The 19,595-nt window shown below is 36.8% G+C and overlaps 1 protein-coding gene across 2 annotated transcripts in view; it reads right to left on the bottom strand.

Annotated features, from left to right (window-relative positions):
* Akr1d1 (aldo-keto reductase family 1 member D1) overlaps positions 1-19,595 on the bottom strand; it is a 39,835-nt gene that overhangs the window by 12,641 nt on the left and 7,599 nt on the right. For both annotated transcript variants that reach the window (XM_063250556.1, XM_003475515.3), the window contains exons 2-4: positions 17,213-17,380; positions 16,361-16,477; positions 7,517-7,594 (exon numbers count right to left, since the gene is read on the bottom strand). In XM_063250556.1, coding sequence (XP_063106626.1) covers positions 7,517-7,594; positions 16,361-16,477; positions 17,213-17,380 — 363 coding nt within the window. The remainder of the gene's footprint in view (positions 1-7,516; positions 7,595-16,360; positions 16,478-17,212; positions 17,381-19,595) is intronic.

Raw genomic sequence — 19,595 nt, 5'->3', positions numbered from 1 at the left:
TTACTATTACTATTACTATTACTATTACTATTACTATTACTATTTGAGACAAGCTCTAACTATGTAATTCAGGGTAATCTTGAATTCACTATGTAGCCTAAGTTGGCCTTGAACTTGTGGAGATCCTTCTGTGTCAGATTCCCAAGTTCTGGGATTACAGACATGTACCACTCGTTATATTTTTTAAATGTACACTAGCATTTTACTAATGATATATTTCTTAAAATTTGCTGAGAATGTCTTTATGACATAATAATTGATCAATTTTTATAAATGTTTTGCTGTGTTTGACAAATGTGTGTTTTTTGGATGGAAAACTCACATTATATATAAAATAGAATTAGTTTGGCTTCTCAGTAATTTATTTTTTTTAAAGAAAGACAAAACAGGGTAGAAAACAGGCAGAAATAGTACATACTTTCAAAGAAAAGAAATAGTAATAAATCACTAGCTGATGTATACATATTGTCCCCCTATAAATAGTTGTTCAAGGTACACAAGTGGAACACATAAATAGGATTTCAACCAGGGAGACTGCAAACAGTTCTGTTCAACTATCCAAGAAAAACCAAATATTATGGCTATCAATCCTGTACACTTAGACATGTACGTGTTTATCCATATCTTCATTTATGTTGAGACCTAACAGAGCATATTAGATTAAAATCCTTCTGAACAAAGATTAATATTATTGCTGGATTTTACATCGTAACACTCCGGAATCAAGATTGGGTACTGCAGTGCCACTCTCTTTCTTTCAAAGTTTTTGTTCATTTCATCATATGTCATCAGATCAGTGCTCATAAACTGTTTATAGGTTTTACATAAGCTTGAGTCTTAACATGTATTTCTATCCTTTCTATGTTAGAGGGAAAAACATAACAAAGCAAGGCAGAACTAAACTTTTTCCTATAGACATATAAAACTAAAATGATATATAAATCTGCTGTATAAGGAGTTCTATCCTGGTCACTGTGCTATTTCTTGTTACCATCAACAGCATTGGCTATATCATCAGATAAAGTATAATTGAGCATATCAGTGCATAACAGAATTAACAGAAATACAACTTTATACATAGTATAGAGCTACAAAAACAGGTAGTAATCAAGTCAGAATGGATATCGTAGTAAATCATTGTCATTTTCAGTATAGTTGTCTGTTCTCCTCAACTTGTTGATATTAACCCTACAGGTTTTGAATAAAATCTGTCAATAATAAGCAGCAATCAAACAAGTCAGATTTAACTAAGATCAGTCATGATATAACAGTATAAGTCATACATGGATCCTGATTGAGTTAATAGGGAATTAAAGATGTTCCCTATGCTATGGACAGCTGTCCGTGCCCCTCAGATCCAATGCTTGTATACAAACTAGGACAGAACGAGTTCCAGTCAAGCAGAGTGGTGCGAGTAATAGGGGTTTTAATTCCTGATACATTATTAGCTATACCTTCTGCTGTTTTTTTTTTTTTTTTTTGGACTATTCCTCCCTTTTACTCCCTTAGAATAAACTGTGTATTTTTAGGTCTCCCCAACACTCATGATTTGTACTGGGGGGGGGGGCAATCTGCTATTTACTTAAGTGTTTCTGAACTTTCTCACTCTAGGCTGGATTTCTAGATATATTTCTTCATTTCTTAAAGCCTGTCTGTTCAACCTATCCATATACACTGGTTTAGTTACCCCTATTACTCTCTGGTTCCCTATTATATCGAGTTCCATTTTCTCTTGTTTGATTTTGGTCCATATAACCTTCTTCAGGCTAATTATATTTCCTATAAAGAGCCTCTCGGTGGATCCTATCTTTTGATCCGCTCTGCCTGCTATTCTCTGTTTTTCCCCGAAGTTAGGGTATCTAGGCCATCTATATTAGAAATTATGTCCAACCTTCTCTGCCTCATTTCTGTTGAGGTCTTTTTCTGTCATTGGTTGTCAGTTTGTCTTCTTCATTTCGCTTTCTGCTGCATTCATTGTGGCCTGTTACTGTTTCTGGAATCTTGTTATTTTTCTCTTTTAGAATGTCCTGCAGTATTCTCTGTAGAGTTGAATTGGTGGTTGCAAATTCCCCTAGTTCCTCTTTATCCGTGTTTCTCCATTAATTTCTAGGGGCAGTTGTGCAGGATATATCAATCTTGGCTGGAGGTTATTGTCTTTCAAAGCTTGAATTATTTCACTCCACGCTCTTCATGATTTGATGGTTTGTGCTGAGAAGTCTGCTGTAATTCTGATGGGTGTTCCCTTGCAAGTGATCTGCTTCTTGTCTCTGATGGCTTTTAATATTCTGTTCTTATATGGGATTTCTGGAATTTTGATTATTATATGCCTGGGTATAGTTCTGGGTGTAGTTTGGGTTGTAGGTGGCTGGGGTCCTGAATGCCTCATACATCTGAGTATCTTTACCTTTTACTAAATTAGGAAAATTCTCCTGGATTATTTCTGTGAATAGCCTTTGTAATTCATTTGTTTGTGTCCCTACTTCTTCCTTTACATTTTTAATTCTTAAGTTATAGATCCTCTTATCATCTTCTAGCCTTTATATTATTGCTATTTGTTTCCTTGTTATTTTTAAGTTTTTCATTTCATGCTCCCACATTACAAATCTGTCCTCCAGTTTGGATAATCTATCTTCAGTTTCTTTCAAGCTGTTAAGCCAGCTTTCAATAGAGTTTTTAGTTTCCTGGTAATCTCTTTGAACCTGCTTCATGTATTCTATTTTTTTTCTATTTTCTCCATCAAACAATTCTTCCCTTTTTTTCTGTTATTCCATTCCACTATCTGTTTTTTCTTGGGTGGTGCTTAGCATTTCTCTAACTATTCTACTTATATCTTGCTTTACTTCATTAAATACTTCACTTTTGAACTCGTCTATGAGGCTCTAGAGATATTGCTTTATGTCTATTGGTGCTGTGTCTGATGTTGCATGTTTTCTGTCTTCACTCTCCTTTGCCTTTACCTTTCCTGGATCAGTGTTCTCAGGATTGGGGATGGAGGACCCTTTCATGTTGCCTCCTCTTCTCATATTTTTGTTCCTTCCATACAGGCATATATAGGAGGCCCAGTTTCTTTCTTTGTGGGTCACAGTTTGTTTGAATCACTCCAGCTAGGTGTTCCTGCCCACTGCAGTGTACTAGGGAGACACAGACCTGGGCAGCCTCTGCTGGGCCCGCCCCTCCAGGTCAACCTACTGAAGGCTTCCCTGCTAGGGTGCACTGCCAGGCTCAGGGACCTGGTTAGGGCTAGCCTACTGGGTCTTGGTTTGTGTTGTCACCCAGGTTAAGCACTCCCCACCAATCCTGCTTGAGAGGGGAATATGCAACTGAAGTCACTGCAGCGCCCTGTTCTGGCTAGTCTGCCTGGTCCCAGAATGTCCTCTGTGGGAGCCTCCTTATCTATCCCCATTCCTCTCACTCACCACAGGTCGATGCAGGGCTCCCCACCAGTCCTGCTCTCACCTCCATTCGCCGATTCCTGCTCTCAGAGCTTTCGTGTCTCTATCCCTGCTGTGCTGATTCAGATGGAGCAGCAGCAGCAAGGAATTCAAATTGCAGTTTCCAGAGGCATGGGTTTCAGCTTTGGTGCTGAGAGTTTATCTGTTCTGGTCATAGCACTGGGATTGCATTTCCAGTTGGTTTCTCTCAGCTTAGTTTGTTACTGGGTCAGCAGGGTATATCTCCCCTTGCTTAGGACTCCCCACACTGCACCATACCTAGATTCTACGGTAGCTATCTGGCTTCTCAGTAATTTAAAGGACTATGTAAAAAAAATCCCCTGCTATGATAGTATGTTAGTCAGTGTCTCCCTGTATTCTTCCTATATTTGTTAATGCCTTCCTGTATTCTATAATTTGTTACTTCATTGATTTTACTTTAAATATTTTGATTTTTTGCTATGTATACTATGAAGTCTGTTATATGGAATATATATGTATTTTAAATTAGCATATCTTTTTGTAATATCTTTAATGCAACATTTTATCCCTAAAATGCTTTTGATATTTAAATATACATCTGATATTAATATAATTATACTTTCTCTGATAAACATTTGAGTGATAACATTCCTCTCTTCTTTAAATTTTAATTTTTGCATACCTGTATATTTCACTGCCTCATTAATTTTGTCAATATTTGTCTTTTAGCAAGTGAATTTATCTATATTTATTGCAACTGTAAATATATTGGGGATGTTCCTACTATCTTAATTTCTTATTTTGGGGCTGAAGCTATAGCCCAGTGGTATGCTTGTCTGGCAAGAGCAAAGCCCTGAGTTTGATTTCTTTCACACACACAAAAAAAAATTCTTATTTCAGTTTATCTCAATTTTTCTGTTTCTTTAAAACTCTTTCTTACTTTAAACAATTTTAAAATACATTTTATATATATGCTTTCCCCTTAACAAAGACAACAGCAGTATGTCCACACATTCCTTTTTCTGCCTCGGAAATCTGTGATATTAATAGTACACATAGACATTAATCATAGCTTATTACATTTTCTACATTATTTGATCTTAAAATTTTGTAGATGTTAAATACTTTATTAAGTTTAACTTGGTCACTTTTTACATGTTTCTTTGAGTACTCTTAGACTCCCTAGTATTTTTTTAGTATGGGTTTGTATGTAGTGACATTTCTGAGCGTATATAGACATGAAGTGATTTCTATCAATGCACTATCTTTTGACTTACAGTTAGGCTGGCTGTGAAGTATCTATCATCTTTTTACATCCACTGTTTGATGAAAATAAAATAGATAAAAACAAAACTCACACTCATTTAATTGTGTGACTCTCCCTATTTTAAAAACATTTCTATTAAGTTATAATTGGTGTGCAATGAACTACATATATTTGAAGTGTTCCTCTTGATATTAAAATAACCAATTTAGTTTGTTTTGTTTTGCTTTGGCATCAGGAACTGAACTCAGAACCTCACACTTGCCAGGCAAGAACTGTGCTGCTGAGCTATATCCCCAGCTCTACCTTTCTTTTGATTAGTGCTAGCCCCTACTATATCTTATTCTATCCTTTTAGTAAATCTTTTCCTTTTAACTTGTTTCTTTTTATTTAAAATGAGATCCTTGTACATAAAATACAGTGGAATTGCATCCATTCTTAACAATCCATCTTTTGACTTGCTTAGACTATTTGTATATTCTGTAATTAACGTCTTTTTCTCATCTTGCTTTTTAGTTTCCATTTCCCCATCTATTTATTTTCCCTCTTTTCTTCCTTTCCTTTGATTACTTTTTCCCCCTCTATTTTGGTTCCTTTGTTGGCTTCTTTGCTCTACTTTGAAAGATTTAACACTGCTTCCTTAGACCTGATAATCTGAAATTTCACTACAATGCCTTTAGACGTGAGTTTCCTCATTTTTTCTTGTTTTTACAATGCACTAAATATCTTGGTTTTTCTAAGTATTACTTCTTTTCCTTTTTTCTTAGACTCCTATTGGGTGAATATTAGAAAGTCTAGTTTTATTTTTTACAACTCAGCTTTACTTTCTTGTTTAAAACTCTTTCTGCTCCTTTCTTTCTTCATATTGGAAATTTTCCTCATTTTGGTCCTTTTAAAGAGTTTTTTTATTAATACATGTTCATAGTACACGCAATTTGTAACATCTTGGGAAGAAGGTACATATACATAACATAGCTTGTTTCTCTTTTAACCCTTCTTCTCCCCTTTCCTTCCCTCCTTTAATTCCTTTTGCCCATTTTCATTCTTTTTGATATATTAACCTTAGTTCTTATTTATGGCACATAATGTTTATATTTATAGCAGGTAATTGAATTCCTGTTCATGGCAGATCTTTACTTCATTTCCTCTTCCTTTTACCTCTTTTCTCACCCTTGATCTCTTGGACCCCTTTCTATTTGCAAGATATTCATCCCCTTTCACCTTCTATTCATCCTTTATTATTCTTTGTTTGCATTTTTCCTCACTCAAACAAGAAATATCATATGATATTTACACTTGTGTATCTTGTTTGTTTCATTCAACATTATATTTTTCAGGTACATCCATTTTCCTACAAATATGTGAAATTCATCCATATTTATAACTGAATAGTATTGTATTATATATAGATACATTTTCCTTGCCCAGTCATCTATGGATTAGTATATCGGCTGCTTCCAGGGTTTAACTGTTATAAACTGTGCTGCTATAAATATTGGTATTCTCTGGTCCCTTAAGTTGAAATTTTTTTATCTGTATCTGTTCTATTTCTCCCAAGCTATTGTATTGTTGCCTTTTATTTTTGTGATTATTATTTTTGTTGAATAAAATGTTTTCTTGTTCTTGTTTCATGTTGCTTACCATGTCTTACATTCTTTAATGTACTAATTAGTTAATTTAAAAGTTCTTGATTCCATGTTATGATTATGATGGAAGTGTAACAGACATGTTATCCTCTTGTGAAACAAATACCTCGTTAGTTTGAACTGGAACTCATTTTGTCCTGGGGATATGGATCACCCTGTCAGTCTAGGGTACAGTAGGATGCCATACTCCAAGCTTCATCAGCAACAGTGAGATCAGAGATGAATGTATGGTCTTGTGGACAGAGAGCCCCAGGGATCAGAAAAGTTAGTCATTTCCTCCTTATCCCTCCACACAACTCTGCAGATTCAGATCTTCGTTTGTTACCTCTAGGAGGAAATAGGAAGACACACTAGGCAGAGTACAATTTCCAATCTTTGGAATTTGGAATACTGGGGGGGGGGGGAACAGTTGTCAGCACGCAGCAAGTAGCATGCTTTTCTCAGATTCTTACAAGTTTAGGATTCCTGACGACACCTGAACACAAGTTATAAGCTTCTGCAGGTGAAAATACCACAGGAGAGACGCAAACACAAAAGGGTCCCCAAGAGTTCCTGTCCCATGTGTATTGTCTTTTCACTGCATTTGGGTTGCCTTCTACGCTAGGTCACACCTCCACATCACCTCATACATAAACCACTTGTGACAGGAGCTCTCTCTTCTCTCCCTGAACCCATGACAATTTTATTTTCCTACAATTTCCACTCATCACCCCAAGAATGCAGCCAGCAGCTGGCTCAAAAGTGGAACCAGAGTTTGTTTTCAGTCTTTCATGTATCATTTTGTTTTCAGTTTGTCTGTTTTGAACATTATATTATTGATGGTTTGATTTATTTTTTTAATTTGTAGGTTTCTCATTTATTTTTGTTGCTTTTTAAAATTCAAATTCTAAGTTTGTGGGTGTATCTCATTTATATATTTATGATTGCTATTAGGTTAGGACCTGTTTGTTGACTTTTGTCCCCTTCCAGGCCTTCCTCTTAGCTTTCCTTGGTGTTTTTCAACACAACAAAACCTTGTATTTAATTCCAGAAAGTGGAAATCTCATATATCTGTACATATAGTTAGAAATGCCTAATCAACAGCTAGTTTACACTGGGAGTAGAGATTGCAGCTCTCCATAACTCTGATAAAAACAATCCTATCACAAGTTTAATATGTAGCCTTTTTGAGTTAGATGCCCACACAAACTTACCTCCCAAGTGGCACGCAGATCTACTTTGTGGTATAACCATTTCCCATTCTTATCTCTAGGGTAGTTTTGTTTTCCTGGCTGCAAAAGAACAAACCAAAACAAAACATCATGGAATTCATTTTATTTGTACCTAGGAATTAAAATTATGGAATTTGAAATCAGTGTACCCTGGCCTTGGGGAAATAATTCATTTATTTTTCTTGTGTTTATATAATTGCATAATAAATACTGTGTATGTGTACATATACATACTTTTTATATATTATAGACACATGTAAGTGTAAAATTATGTATAATCATATAATCATGACAGTAAAAATGAAATCTCTCATCCATTCTGTGTAATGTCTAAGAATTATTTCATTTGCCCAATAGATATATTAGTTTTACTATTGTGCCTAGCATTTATTTTGAGTGCAATTTTGATTTTCTATTAACTCATTTTGAAGTTCTGTATTGCTTTCATTTTTTTGTTTTGATTGGTTTTATTTTGTTCTGCTTTGTTTGATTTTATTATGTCTAATGGTATGGGCAGCTATTTTGAAGATAAGAGGCACTATGGTAGCCATTGTTGATTTCCTTTTATCTTGTTTTTAAGTCCTGTATCATGTTCATTGTTTTGTTTTGACTGACTCTCTTCTGTTTTATTTTGTTTGGTTTTAAGACAGGGTCTCACTACACAGTTCAGACTGGTGTTGGACTCACTATCTAGCACCAGCTGGCTTCAAACCAACAGTGATCCTCTTGCTTTAGACTCCCAAGTGCTGGGATTGCAGGAATGCATCACCACACCTGGCACTATTTTTGTTTTTTAAGTAGCTTGTTATTGTTCTTAAACCATGGAGATTTATCTTAAGGACAAAGTTACTCTTTTAAGAAAGGAGTAGTAGTTAAGAACTTGGATATTCAGTCTGATTTGACTTAGCATTTTTAAAAGATCACTACTACTACTTTGGGAAAGATGCAGTTGATAGGCATTTTGGTTATTTCCAAGATTTAGTTATTACAAATTGTGATGCTATAAATGTGGGTGCATATACATCACTGTGATATAACCTTTGCAGTTTTTCTGGAATAATACCCAGGAGGGAAATAGCTGGATTGAATGGAACTTCCAATCCTAGTCTTCTGAGAATTCTTCTTACTGATTTCCATGGTGGTTGCACCAGTCTACACTCCACCAACAGTGGAGCAATGTTTCTTTTTTCCCCCGCAGCCTCACTAACATTTGTTATCAGTTGATTTCTTGATTGTGGCCATTCTTTGCAGAACCAGATGAAATCTCAGTGCTGCTTTTAATTTGCATTTCTCAAATGACCAGCGATAGTGAACATTTCTTCATGTATTTATTTGTCATTTGTATATCTTCATCTGAAAACTGTGTTTTATATCAGATGCCCATTTTTGGAGAGGACATTTGAATTTGGGGGACTTGATGTTTTTCAGTTCTTTAGATGTTCTTGATAGAAGTCCTTTCTCTGAGTTAGAGCTGGATAAAATTGTTTCCAATTCTATGGGTTTTCTTTGCACTATGTTTTTTATTTCTTTTGAAGTGTGGAAACTTTTCAATAATATGAGATCCCAGTTGTTGATTCTTTGAAGTGTTTCCCATGCAGTTTGCGTGTTGTTCATGAATTCTCTGCCTACCCCTATTCTCCAAGACTTCTGCCTATTTTGCCTTCCAGTAGATTTAGTGTTTCTGTTTTACTATTTAGGTCTTTGACCCATTTAGTCTTCAATTTTGTGCATGGTGATAGGCATGGATCTAGTTAGAGGCTTTGTCATGTGGAGAGCCAATTTTTCCAACACCATTTATTAAAGAGGCTATACTTCTTCCAGTGAAAATCTTTAGCCTCTTTGTCAAATATCAGGTGGCTGAGTGTCTTTGTAGTCGTGTTTGCATCTTCTAATCAGTTCCATTGATCCTCAGGTCTATTTCTTTGCCAGTATCATGCTGATTTTATCACTGTGGCTTTATAGTATAGTTTCAAGTCAGGAATTGAGATGCCTCCTGTCTTGCCTTTGTTGTCCAGAATTGCTTTGCTATTCTAGGGGTTTTTTTTCTGCTTCCAAATGAATTTTAGGATTGTTTTCTCTAGATCTGTGAAGTATGTTAATGGTATTTTGATTGGGATTGTGTTCAATCTGTATAACAGTCTTGGGAGTATGGACATTTTCACAATGTTGGTTGTTCCTAGCCAAGAGTAAGGAATATCCTTACATTTTCTAAATCCTCTTCAATTTACTTTTTTAACATAGCATAATTTTCATCATTAGAAAGTCCTAAATGTTTCATTTTTTAAGATGTTATTGTGAAGGGTGATATATCCATAATTTCTCTCTCAGAGAGTTGTTTGTTGTGTACAGTAATGCTATTGATTTTTGAACACTGTATCCAGCTGAATTATTTTATTACCTCTAGTAGTCTTTTAATGGAGTTTTTTGGGTGTTCTATATAGAATATCATGTCATCTGCAAATTCCTTTCCTATCTTTATTCCTTTTATTTCTCTCTCTTGTCTGATTGCCCTGGCTAGTGTTTCCAGAACAATATTGAATAGTAGTGGTGATAGTGGACATCCTTGTCTTATTCCTGATTTTAAATTGAAAGCTTTCAGTTTTTGTCCATTTAGTATAATGTTGGATGTTGGTTTGTCATAGATGGTCTTTATAAGATTGAAGGAAACACCATGTATTCCAAGTTTCTGAAGGATTTTTATCATGAACATGTGTTGGACTTTATCGAAAGCTTTTTCTGCATCTATTGAGATTACCATGTGGTTTTTATTTTTGACTCTGTTGATGTGTATTGATTTATATTACTATTGATTTGTATATGTTAAATCATCCCTGCATTCCTGGAATGAATCCAACTTGGTCATGATATATAATCTTCTTGATAGTTTGCTACATTCTATTTGCCAGTATTTTATTGAGAATCTTTGCATCAATATTCATTAGTGAGATTGGCCTATAGTTCTCCCTTTTGGTTGGGTCTTTCTCTGTTTTTGGTATGAGAGTAACACTTGCTTCCAGGAATGATTTAGGGAGGATTGCTTCCTTTTCAATTTCATTGAAGAGTTAAAGGAGTATCTCTAAATTTCTTGTATAATTCAGCCATGAATCCATCAGGACCTGGGCTTTTCTTCGTTGGTAAGTTTTTAATTATGTTTTCAATTTCAATAGCTGATATTGGGTTATTCAAAATTGCTATATCTACTTGATTGACCTTTGATAGTTTATATGTTTCTAGAAATCTGTCCATTTCCTCTGTGTTCTCCACTCTATGTTAGTAGAGATTTTCAAAGTAAGTATTCATGATCTTTTGAATTTTCAAAGGATCTGTAATAATTTCTCACTTTTCAGTTCTTATTGAGTGAATTTGGATTTTTTTCTTTCTTTTTTCTTTATAAGGTTAGCTAGGGGTTTGTCAATTTTGTTTATTCTCTCAAAAAGTCAGCTTTTTGATTCATTAGTTCTTCGTATTTTTTTTTTTTTTTTAGTTTCAATTGCATTGATTTCTGCTCTAGTCTTTACAATTTCCTCTCTTCTACAAGCTTTGGGCTTAACTTGCTCTTCTTTTACTAGAAGCTTGAGATGAAGCATTAGGTTGTTTATTTGTGCTTGCTCTATTTTCTTGATATGACAATTTATTGCTATATATTTCTCTCTTAAGACTGCTTTCATTGCATCCCACAGATTACAGTATGTTGTATCTGCATTTTCTTTGAATTGTAAGTATTGCTTCATTTCTTCTTTAATTTCATCTGTAACCCACTGGTTGTTCAAAAGGTTGTTATTTAATTTCCATGTTTTGCAATTTCTTTTGCCATTAATTTCCAATTTCAGTGCACTATGGCCAGATATTATGCATGGGATAATTTCAATACCTTTGCAGTTACTTAAGAATGTATTCTGGGGGTAATATATGATCTATTTTGGAGAATGTCCCATGCATAGCTGAGAAGAATATGTATTCTTATGTGGTTGGGTGGAACACTCTGTAAACATCTCTGGGTCTGGGCATCCACTGGGCACAGGCCAAGGTCCCAGGGTGGTATGGCATTCCTCAGTGGCAGCTGGAGTCGTGCAGGGAGCAGATGGCAGTATGAGCTAAGATCCCAGGGTGGCATGACATTCCTCAGTGGCAACTGGAGTCGTGCAGGAAGTGTGCAGCTGTGTTAAGGTCAAGGTCCGAGGGCAGCATGCATTTCCCAGGGCCAGTGCAAGTTGTGCAGGGAGCATGCTGTGGCATGGGCCAAGGCCCTGAGTGGTGTGGCGTTCCTCAATGCCCTGAATGGTTTTTGTAAGAAGAGAAATAGAAACACAAGCTTGTGTGTTTGCCTTTCACTATGTGATGCCCTTGCTGAGAAATCCTAGGAGCAAGAAGGCTCTCACCCGATGCTGGCTCCATCCTCCTGGGCTTCCCTAGTGTATGTTTTGAGTGGAGTGCTATGATCAGTTTAATCTATTCCTTGAGCCATAATCCTCTCACGATATAAATAGAAATTCTCTATTTACCTTTCCAAAAATATTTTGAAAGTTATTTCAGCCACAGAAAAATAAATTTGTTTCCTTAACTTTTAAATATATGTCCACCCTCAAACATTAAGACTGAGTTAAAAATCTGTCATTTGAACAGAAATCACTACTAAGTGAAGATTAGGGCTGAGGTCACTCTACCTGACAGCCTGGCACCAAGAAATCCCTGCAATCCACAGAGTGCTGATGTCAACAGACTTGGAGGAATGAGGCAGAAGGGACGGGGGTATATAGGGAGGTACCTATGAAGCAATTGCCATAGGACTCAGAGTCTGGCCCTGGTTTTTCTGGACTTGAAAATGAGAAGCTACTTCATCATTTGGAGGCTCTATTTTGTTCTTAATAAAATGAGGTTATTCAGGCTTCTAACTCAGAAGCTTCTTTGTTTCAGTAACTTTATATATAACTTTAATGACTTCTCATGACACTCTGCAAATTGTTTATTATTATCATTGTTATTGCTGAGGATAAAACCTAGGGCCTCACACATTTTAGACAAGTACTTAATTACAAGTAAGACAAATTCCTGGCCCTGTTACTATTATCTCTGTTTTACAGACAATAAAATTGTCAATTTAGAAAATTCAGAATGACCAAAGTGACTATTCTGGACATTGATGCAGCTGAATGTCAATCTAGTTCTGGGTGACCCTATATCCTATACTATTTCCAGTGCACCAAAGTTAAGCAATGTGGGAGAGAGACTAGTTATGATTTAACCACACTGTCAGGTCATATGAAACAGAGATGGGGTTCATTTCTCACTAAGTGGCAGCTAATTAATGAGCTCAGTGAAAATGTGTTTTGTTTTCTACCATCCTTATGTCCTCCTATCTAGTGTAACTGAGCCCAAGTTTACCTGGATATTCTCAGCTCCCATTTGTGGCCATGGCAGCTGAAGAATAATTAGGAGTGGCTAAAACAAGCAATTCAGTATTTCTCCAGGAGTTTTAAAGTGTGGTTTTACTCTTTCTGAATTTTCCAGTTGTATTGATATGTCAACAGTCACTTTGCCTTCATAGATGAGGATTTTTGAGAAATATGAAAATCACATGAAGATATATAAAGATCCAGAATGAAAAAACATAGTTTGAACTTTTGGGCCTGAATTAGATCCCTTTTCAAATTCTCTATTTCTTCATTTTGTTTCTTTTAGGATCAATTTTATTGACTTTCTGCCATGTAGAGTAAGAATTCTGATTAATGTGAGTACTGGGCTTAAAATGAAGAATTGTTTAAAATAGCATGGTATTAGGGGCAATTAGTAAGTATTTTTCAACCTTCATCTGGGTATTGGCAATTCCTACTCACTGGTCTAGTTATATTGTTGCTTTGAGATTAGCCAGTGGGCCTGTGGAGGACCACCTGGAGGGCTTTCCTTGAACAAAGAGCAGTTATCTCCACTTTGGCTAAACCTGGCCCTATCCTCATGTACTGATATGTACAGAGCTGGCTAGGCTGTTTCCTTTTTAATTGGCAATGTAAATAAGGCTAGCTGAGGTACTGGTGTGCAATCTTTGAAGTTAGGCACTTCAAACAGTCACTGTTTCCCCACCTTGTGACTCCCAAAACCATGGTTGAGCCACATGGGATGAAGAGCCAATGCTCTCAGGCTGTCAACTGGGACTGAGCCTTAAAATAAGAGGCTATAACTTCTCAGGGCAAAAAAGTTTACATACCAGAACTGAGGCACTATCCCCAAAACATTAAGTGATACTTCAATTGCATTGTGCAGATTAGTCTTTCTGTACATCCTTCTCTGTGCATACTGCAGAGATGTTTTAAGGTCTCCTGCCTAGCCCGGCCCACAGTACTCACATATTTCCCATCATTCGCACAGTCACTCATCCTCAAGTTACTCCCTTCTTCATGAATTAATAAAATCTGGGTTGGGCCCTGGGTTGAGGCTTCTGTTCCAATGAATCTTCATCCTGGTTGGACCCCATAATTACAAATATATCTTAGTGTCTTTACTCTTGTCATAGATTGTATGAAAGGTGATATATTGGAATCAACTTATTGGAATTCCAATGACTTCTCCCTGGGATTACAAATATAAATGTCCCAAACCAAGATGAGGTCTGGGAAGGGCTCTCTATATGGGCCTACTAAACCTGGAGTTTTAGGGTATTAGTACAAAAACAGTGGGTTTGTGGGCCAGTTTTTACAGCCTTTATTAAGGTCCTGTTTGAAAGATAGATGTATCTGTGTCTATTGGGCTTTTAAAATGACAAGATTATGTTGTGCTAATGTGGGTTCTTTCTGTTTTTCATTACAATCAAAGATGCAAAGATTCATGTCTGAACTTTGCAGAAATTAAAAGAGTCAGTGCTACCCAAGGTTGGAAGGCAGGAAACTGAGTGGAAATAAAAATGATTCAGGGCAAGTCATTTGATAGCCTTGGTTGACCTAACTCTTGCCTTTCTCACTTGTAGTAGCTGCAGAATGTACTCAGGATGCAGCATTTTGAAGTAGGGAGGAACTGTCCAGAGTAGCCCAGCCCCTGCTCCTGACTCTCTCAGCACAGGTCATCATCCGACAGTGGTTTAGCTCAGCATGGCCTGTGTCCCCTGGGATATGAAATCCATAATAGACTGCTTTTGGAGTCTCTGATGAGGGGTCATTCAAACAAGTCCCTATTTACTCTGGGCAGTTTTTTGAGTCTCTTAGGACTAGAAGGTCTTAGACACCAGCTTGTTATGAATTGCAGGCTTCTGTTGGCCCTTGATTGCCTATCCATGAGTAATTTAGTTGTGTCATTTAACTTGGAAATGATCTTTTTTCCAGCCTTGTGAAAGTTGTGTAAATTTCAGTTCAAGATGCAACAAGACATATTAATGGAGGAGTATCCAGTGCACTGTCTGCTAATGTGCAGTGAACTTGGCTTTGCATTTAGGACTCGGGAGAAAAATAATCTTCAAGATGCCCCTGCTGGCAAGATTTCATGCCATATTAGGCTTATTCTTCCTGACCAACAAACAATACATGGTGGCATACAAACAAGGTGCCAAAATCACTTTATCTGTGTTTCTGTAGTTTTGTATTATTTTGAGCCAGTGATCAAAATGGAAGCAGGTAAGTTGAGGAGTTAGTAGATAAGCAGAAGAACGAGGCTGTATTCTATGAGGCAGAAAGTTTTAGGCTGAGCATTAGATAAAAGAAACCTGACACAACAAGATTTCTAGTTTTAATTAGTCATTTATGGGGTTGGCTGAGTGTGAATGTTCTGAAACCTTCTCAAACTCTTAAGGAATACAATAAGAAACTAATGCTTGAAATCTTGAAACCTACATCTTCATAAAGTGGAATGCAACAGGAGAGTCTTCCCCAAAGAGATGGACTTGGATATGACCACAAAAACAGCAAAATTCTCCCAGAGAATAAATTGAGGCCAGCAGCACAGGTCACATAATAAGACTCTGGCCACTGCAAGGCTGAGACCTTATTTTTCCTGATCAGCAGGACATTAGTCACCTCCTGGGCAAGTGACCACATTTGTGTCTTAGTCCCTCAAATTTTAAAGCAGTTATCACTCTGCAGTGTGCACATAGGGTATTAAATTAACAATGTGTCTATAGATTGAAAAAGGGCATGGAAGAATTTGATTTTAACTAGAGAAAGAGATACTGTCTAGATATGTTGCTCTTGGATCTGGCTCCAAATATCTGAATGCTTTTTGGGTTATCTCTCTAAGGGTCAGGGATCAGAAAGCAAGTATATTTTCATTAGATATACTGTTGTGCATTGTTTCCCATATGAACATTTCAGTGACTGTGTGAGCAGAAAGAAGGTGGTATCCAAATGCTGGGCAGCTAACATGTGGACCGCATTAAGGGATCTTGCTGGTTTGATAGAAAGAGTTTAACCTATCATTATAAAAAACAGAACATGTATATGATAGAAACTTCACTGGATAAAAAAATCAAGAAATTTGGAAGAGGGATGTGATGGCACTTACCTGTAATCCCAGCATTTGAAGGGCTGAGGTCAGGAGATCGCCCAGAGCTCAAAGCCAGCTTGGGCTACATAGTACAGTAAAAGTCAGAACTACAGAGTAAGGCCCCTTTCTCTTTCTCAGTAAGTAAGTAAGTAAGTAAGTAAGTAAGTAAGTAAATAAACAGGAGATCCAGGCCCAAGTCTGGATCTCACCCTTTTGGATACTTGTCAGGCAAGGTCAGTACGTGTTAATCTATGGGACAAAGGCTACAGCATTCTGTGGTGCTAAGGAATGAATAAGGTCCATGCTTGTGGTTGTCAGCTCATGGTCACAAAGGGGCAGAGCCCTTTAGCCATCCGTACTTACCTTGAGGCCCATGGGGAGTTCAATGATGTAAAGATCCACGTAATCCAGCTTGAGCCCTTGGAGTGTCCTCTCCAGGGTGGGACGGACCAACTCTGGGGATAAGCACGTAGCCCACAGCTGAAAGAATCACAAAAGAGGTTAACTAATTTCCATGCTATTTTCACACGGATGCAGCCTTTTACCCTTTGTAAAGCACACTTTCCATTTCACAGAAACATGTGTATGCTGCAGTCTCATCTAAGTGTAAGACGAGTTCATGGGTCCTGGGCACCAAGTCTGACTTTATCTGAACATAGCACATGAAACCTGAAGATCTATCTGGATACAGAAAACCTGATTTGATAACAAAGTCTTCCTGCTGCCACAGTAATTTCCTAATTGACCATCTTGCACTTTTGCTCTTCTCCATTCTGTAACCAGAGAACACATCTCTGGTAAGAGGTGCTGACCTTGCTTGAGACTTCATTTTCATGCCGTGCTGATAGAATTTGAATGAGCATGGGAAATAGTCACATGTGTGGCTTCAATGAATCATTTGCCTAGCAAGAGGAAGTGGGGTAACATGGTGAAATCTTATTGCACAGCTGTATATCCCCTTTCATTGCTCCTTTGTCCTCATTTGATCCTACTCAGTCCTCAAAGCAATTCTGCTAATGCCTAGTAAGAAATTACTGATGTAAAAGATTGTAGTGTGACACACTAATGCTTGGTTCATTATACTGCAGCATGGGTATTCTAGGTTTGTAAAACAGAGTGGCAGATGATACTCAGACAGACAGGATGAACTAGGTATTCTTGCAGCATTGATTTGGTACCATTGTAAAAAAAATAGAGGCAGAAGTAAAATCTCACCTTTCCACAGTAGAAAATATCTTCCCTCTTCACCTTTCCTTCTGTTATCTTGTCTCTGATGGCCTGCCCTACTTCATGCTCATTATGATAGAGGTAGGCCCCATCAAAATGTCTATATCCCACATCAATGGCCATTTTCACTGATGCCAAACACGTCTCTGGAGATCTCTGAAACAATAAGGATGTCTGAGTTGAGATGAAGAGAAATGAGTCTTCAGATTAATCACAATCTCTTGCAATTCATGGTTTATAGCTAACAGGACCATTCTCAATTCTGTGTTGTTTTGCCTAGAAGATCATAAATCTAGAGCAATTGGGCCTCCAAGGAAACTCCATTTATCAGGGGTTTCTTATTCCAAAGCTTTGTATCTTCAGGAATGTGATTTGATCAGTTTTCCCAGGGAGGAAAGTCTTCATGGAAACCTTTGAGAAGGGTATGACTTAATTGAAGAAGGCTAAAATATAAATAAAAGATTTCAGTAAAAAAGTGACATAAAGCCCTGGCATAAAATATTACTCAGTAACAAAAAGGAATAAACTACTGACACATATAATATAGATAACTCTCAAAATTATTATACTGGGTAAGAGAAGCTAGATAGAAAATATGATTCTACTTAAAATAAAACGCTAGAAAATGAAAACTAGCCTGTATATAGTTACAGAGGCAGATCATCTGGGGGGGGCGGTGTTAATGAGTGAGAAAATTACAAAATGACACGAGGAAGGTTTTGGAATTGATGGAGATGTTCATTTTTGTGATTGTGGTAATGGTTTTACAAGCATATATCTCTCAAATATCAACTAGTGTATTTAAAAAATATGCCGTCTATTATATGTCAAATATACCTCAATAAATCTGAAGAGGAAAGATAGTTGATTATCTTAGATTGTTCAAGATATATTTTTTTTTGTAAAATTTGGTAGCCAAATATTTGTTCATTTTATCAATCCAAATGAAGCACAAAAATGACTATATCTTGTCTCCCAAAAAGATAGGACAAATTAAATAAGTAACCTGGAAAATTATTAACACTTGAGATACACATGATTCATTTGCTATGGTCTGAAGACGTTCCTTCAAAATCTCCTATTGAAATTTAATACCCTGTTCAACAGGACTGTGAGACGGGGCCTAGTGAGGGGTGCATTGTCCACTTAATGCTGCTAAGGAAAAGGCTTGCAGCAATAGATTTATCCCACTTCTTCCCTTTCACATATAAGAAATCCTTCCCTCTGAAGAATGTAGCACTGAAGGTACCATTTTGGAAGCAAACTGTCCAGTTTTCCAGTTTTGAACTTTCCAGGTTTCAGAAACTTGAAAAAGTAAATTTCTGTTCTTGACGAATTATTTAGTCATAGTATAGTTGTCCTTTGACAGCAAACTTCATACATGCTCAAATCTCATATATAAAATGGCATAGTATTTGCATATGATCTGTACAAATCCTCCCATGTACTTTAAATCATCTCTAGATTACTGTACTTATAAGCATAATACAACAGTTATTGATTTGTTATTGTTGTTTCTGATAACGGGGTTCAAACTCATGCCCTCACACTCTCCAGGGAGGCACTTATGTCACTGAGCTAAATCCCTGGCAATTAAACAGTTATTATGCTATATTGTTTAAAAAATAATTACAAGAAAAAAGTCCACATGTTCAAGACATTCACAATCCCCCCCGCCCCGCCAGTACTTTCTATCCTTGGTTGAATCTTCAAAGAAAAAACGCATGGATATGGAGGGCCTATCATGCTACTGAACTCTGGAGAGACAGCATCTGCCCGTAGGACATTATATGACCCTGTGATCAGAGCTATTCGTCATGGTCTGGGCTTAGACCCACTAAGACATGAGACTGAGTTGGCCAGTGGAAATATATGATGAAATGTAACTGGTACACTTGTGACTAGACACAAGTTGGACCAGACACTATGTCACCCAGAGGTCACTCAATATTGTTGCATCAACAGTACCCTGTCAGCTGATATCTTGGGCCATACGGAATGGGGGAAGATTGAATCTTGGCCATAAATAGATCCGCTGGGTATGAGATCACAAGGCAAAAATACACTTCTGCACTCTTCCTTTAGTGTTCAGTTTTGAAGTGAGTGAAGAATAAGGAATTGAGTGCACTAAGATAGATGCACGACTGCTTATGGAAATAGCTATTAACGTTGATAGAGTAAGCAATCAAACATCCATCAACAATAAAGCCGACACAGATATGCTCCTATAATTAAATATGGCTGAAGATATGATTAGTAACATAGATGAATCTTAGAACATAACAGAAAAAAGATGCATGACAAAATTACTGCATATATAATATATAATACATTCCCATTCAAATCAAGTTAAAAATTAGCAAAATTAAAC

Source organism: Cavia porcellus, unplaced genomic scaffold (assembly GCF_034190915.1).
Source record: "Cavia porcellus strain 051 isolate PalLab524CR breed Dunkin Hartley unplaced genomic scaffold, mCavPor4.1 scaffold_6, whole genome shotgun sequence".
In the NCBI taxonomy this organism is placed as follows: Eukaryota; Metazoa; Chordata; class Mammalia; order Rodentia; family Caviidae; genus Cavia; species Cavia porcellus.
Note: the sequence above shows the minus strand (reverse complement) of the source record. Positions and strands in the feature narration are given on the sequence as shown.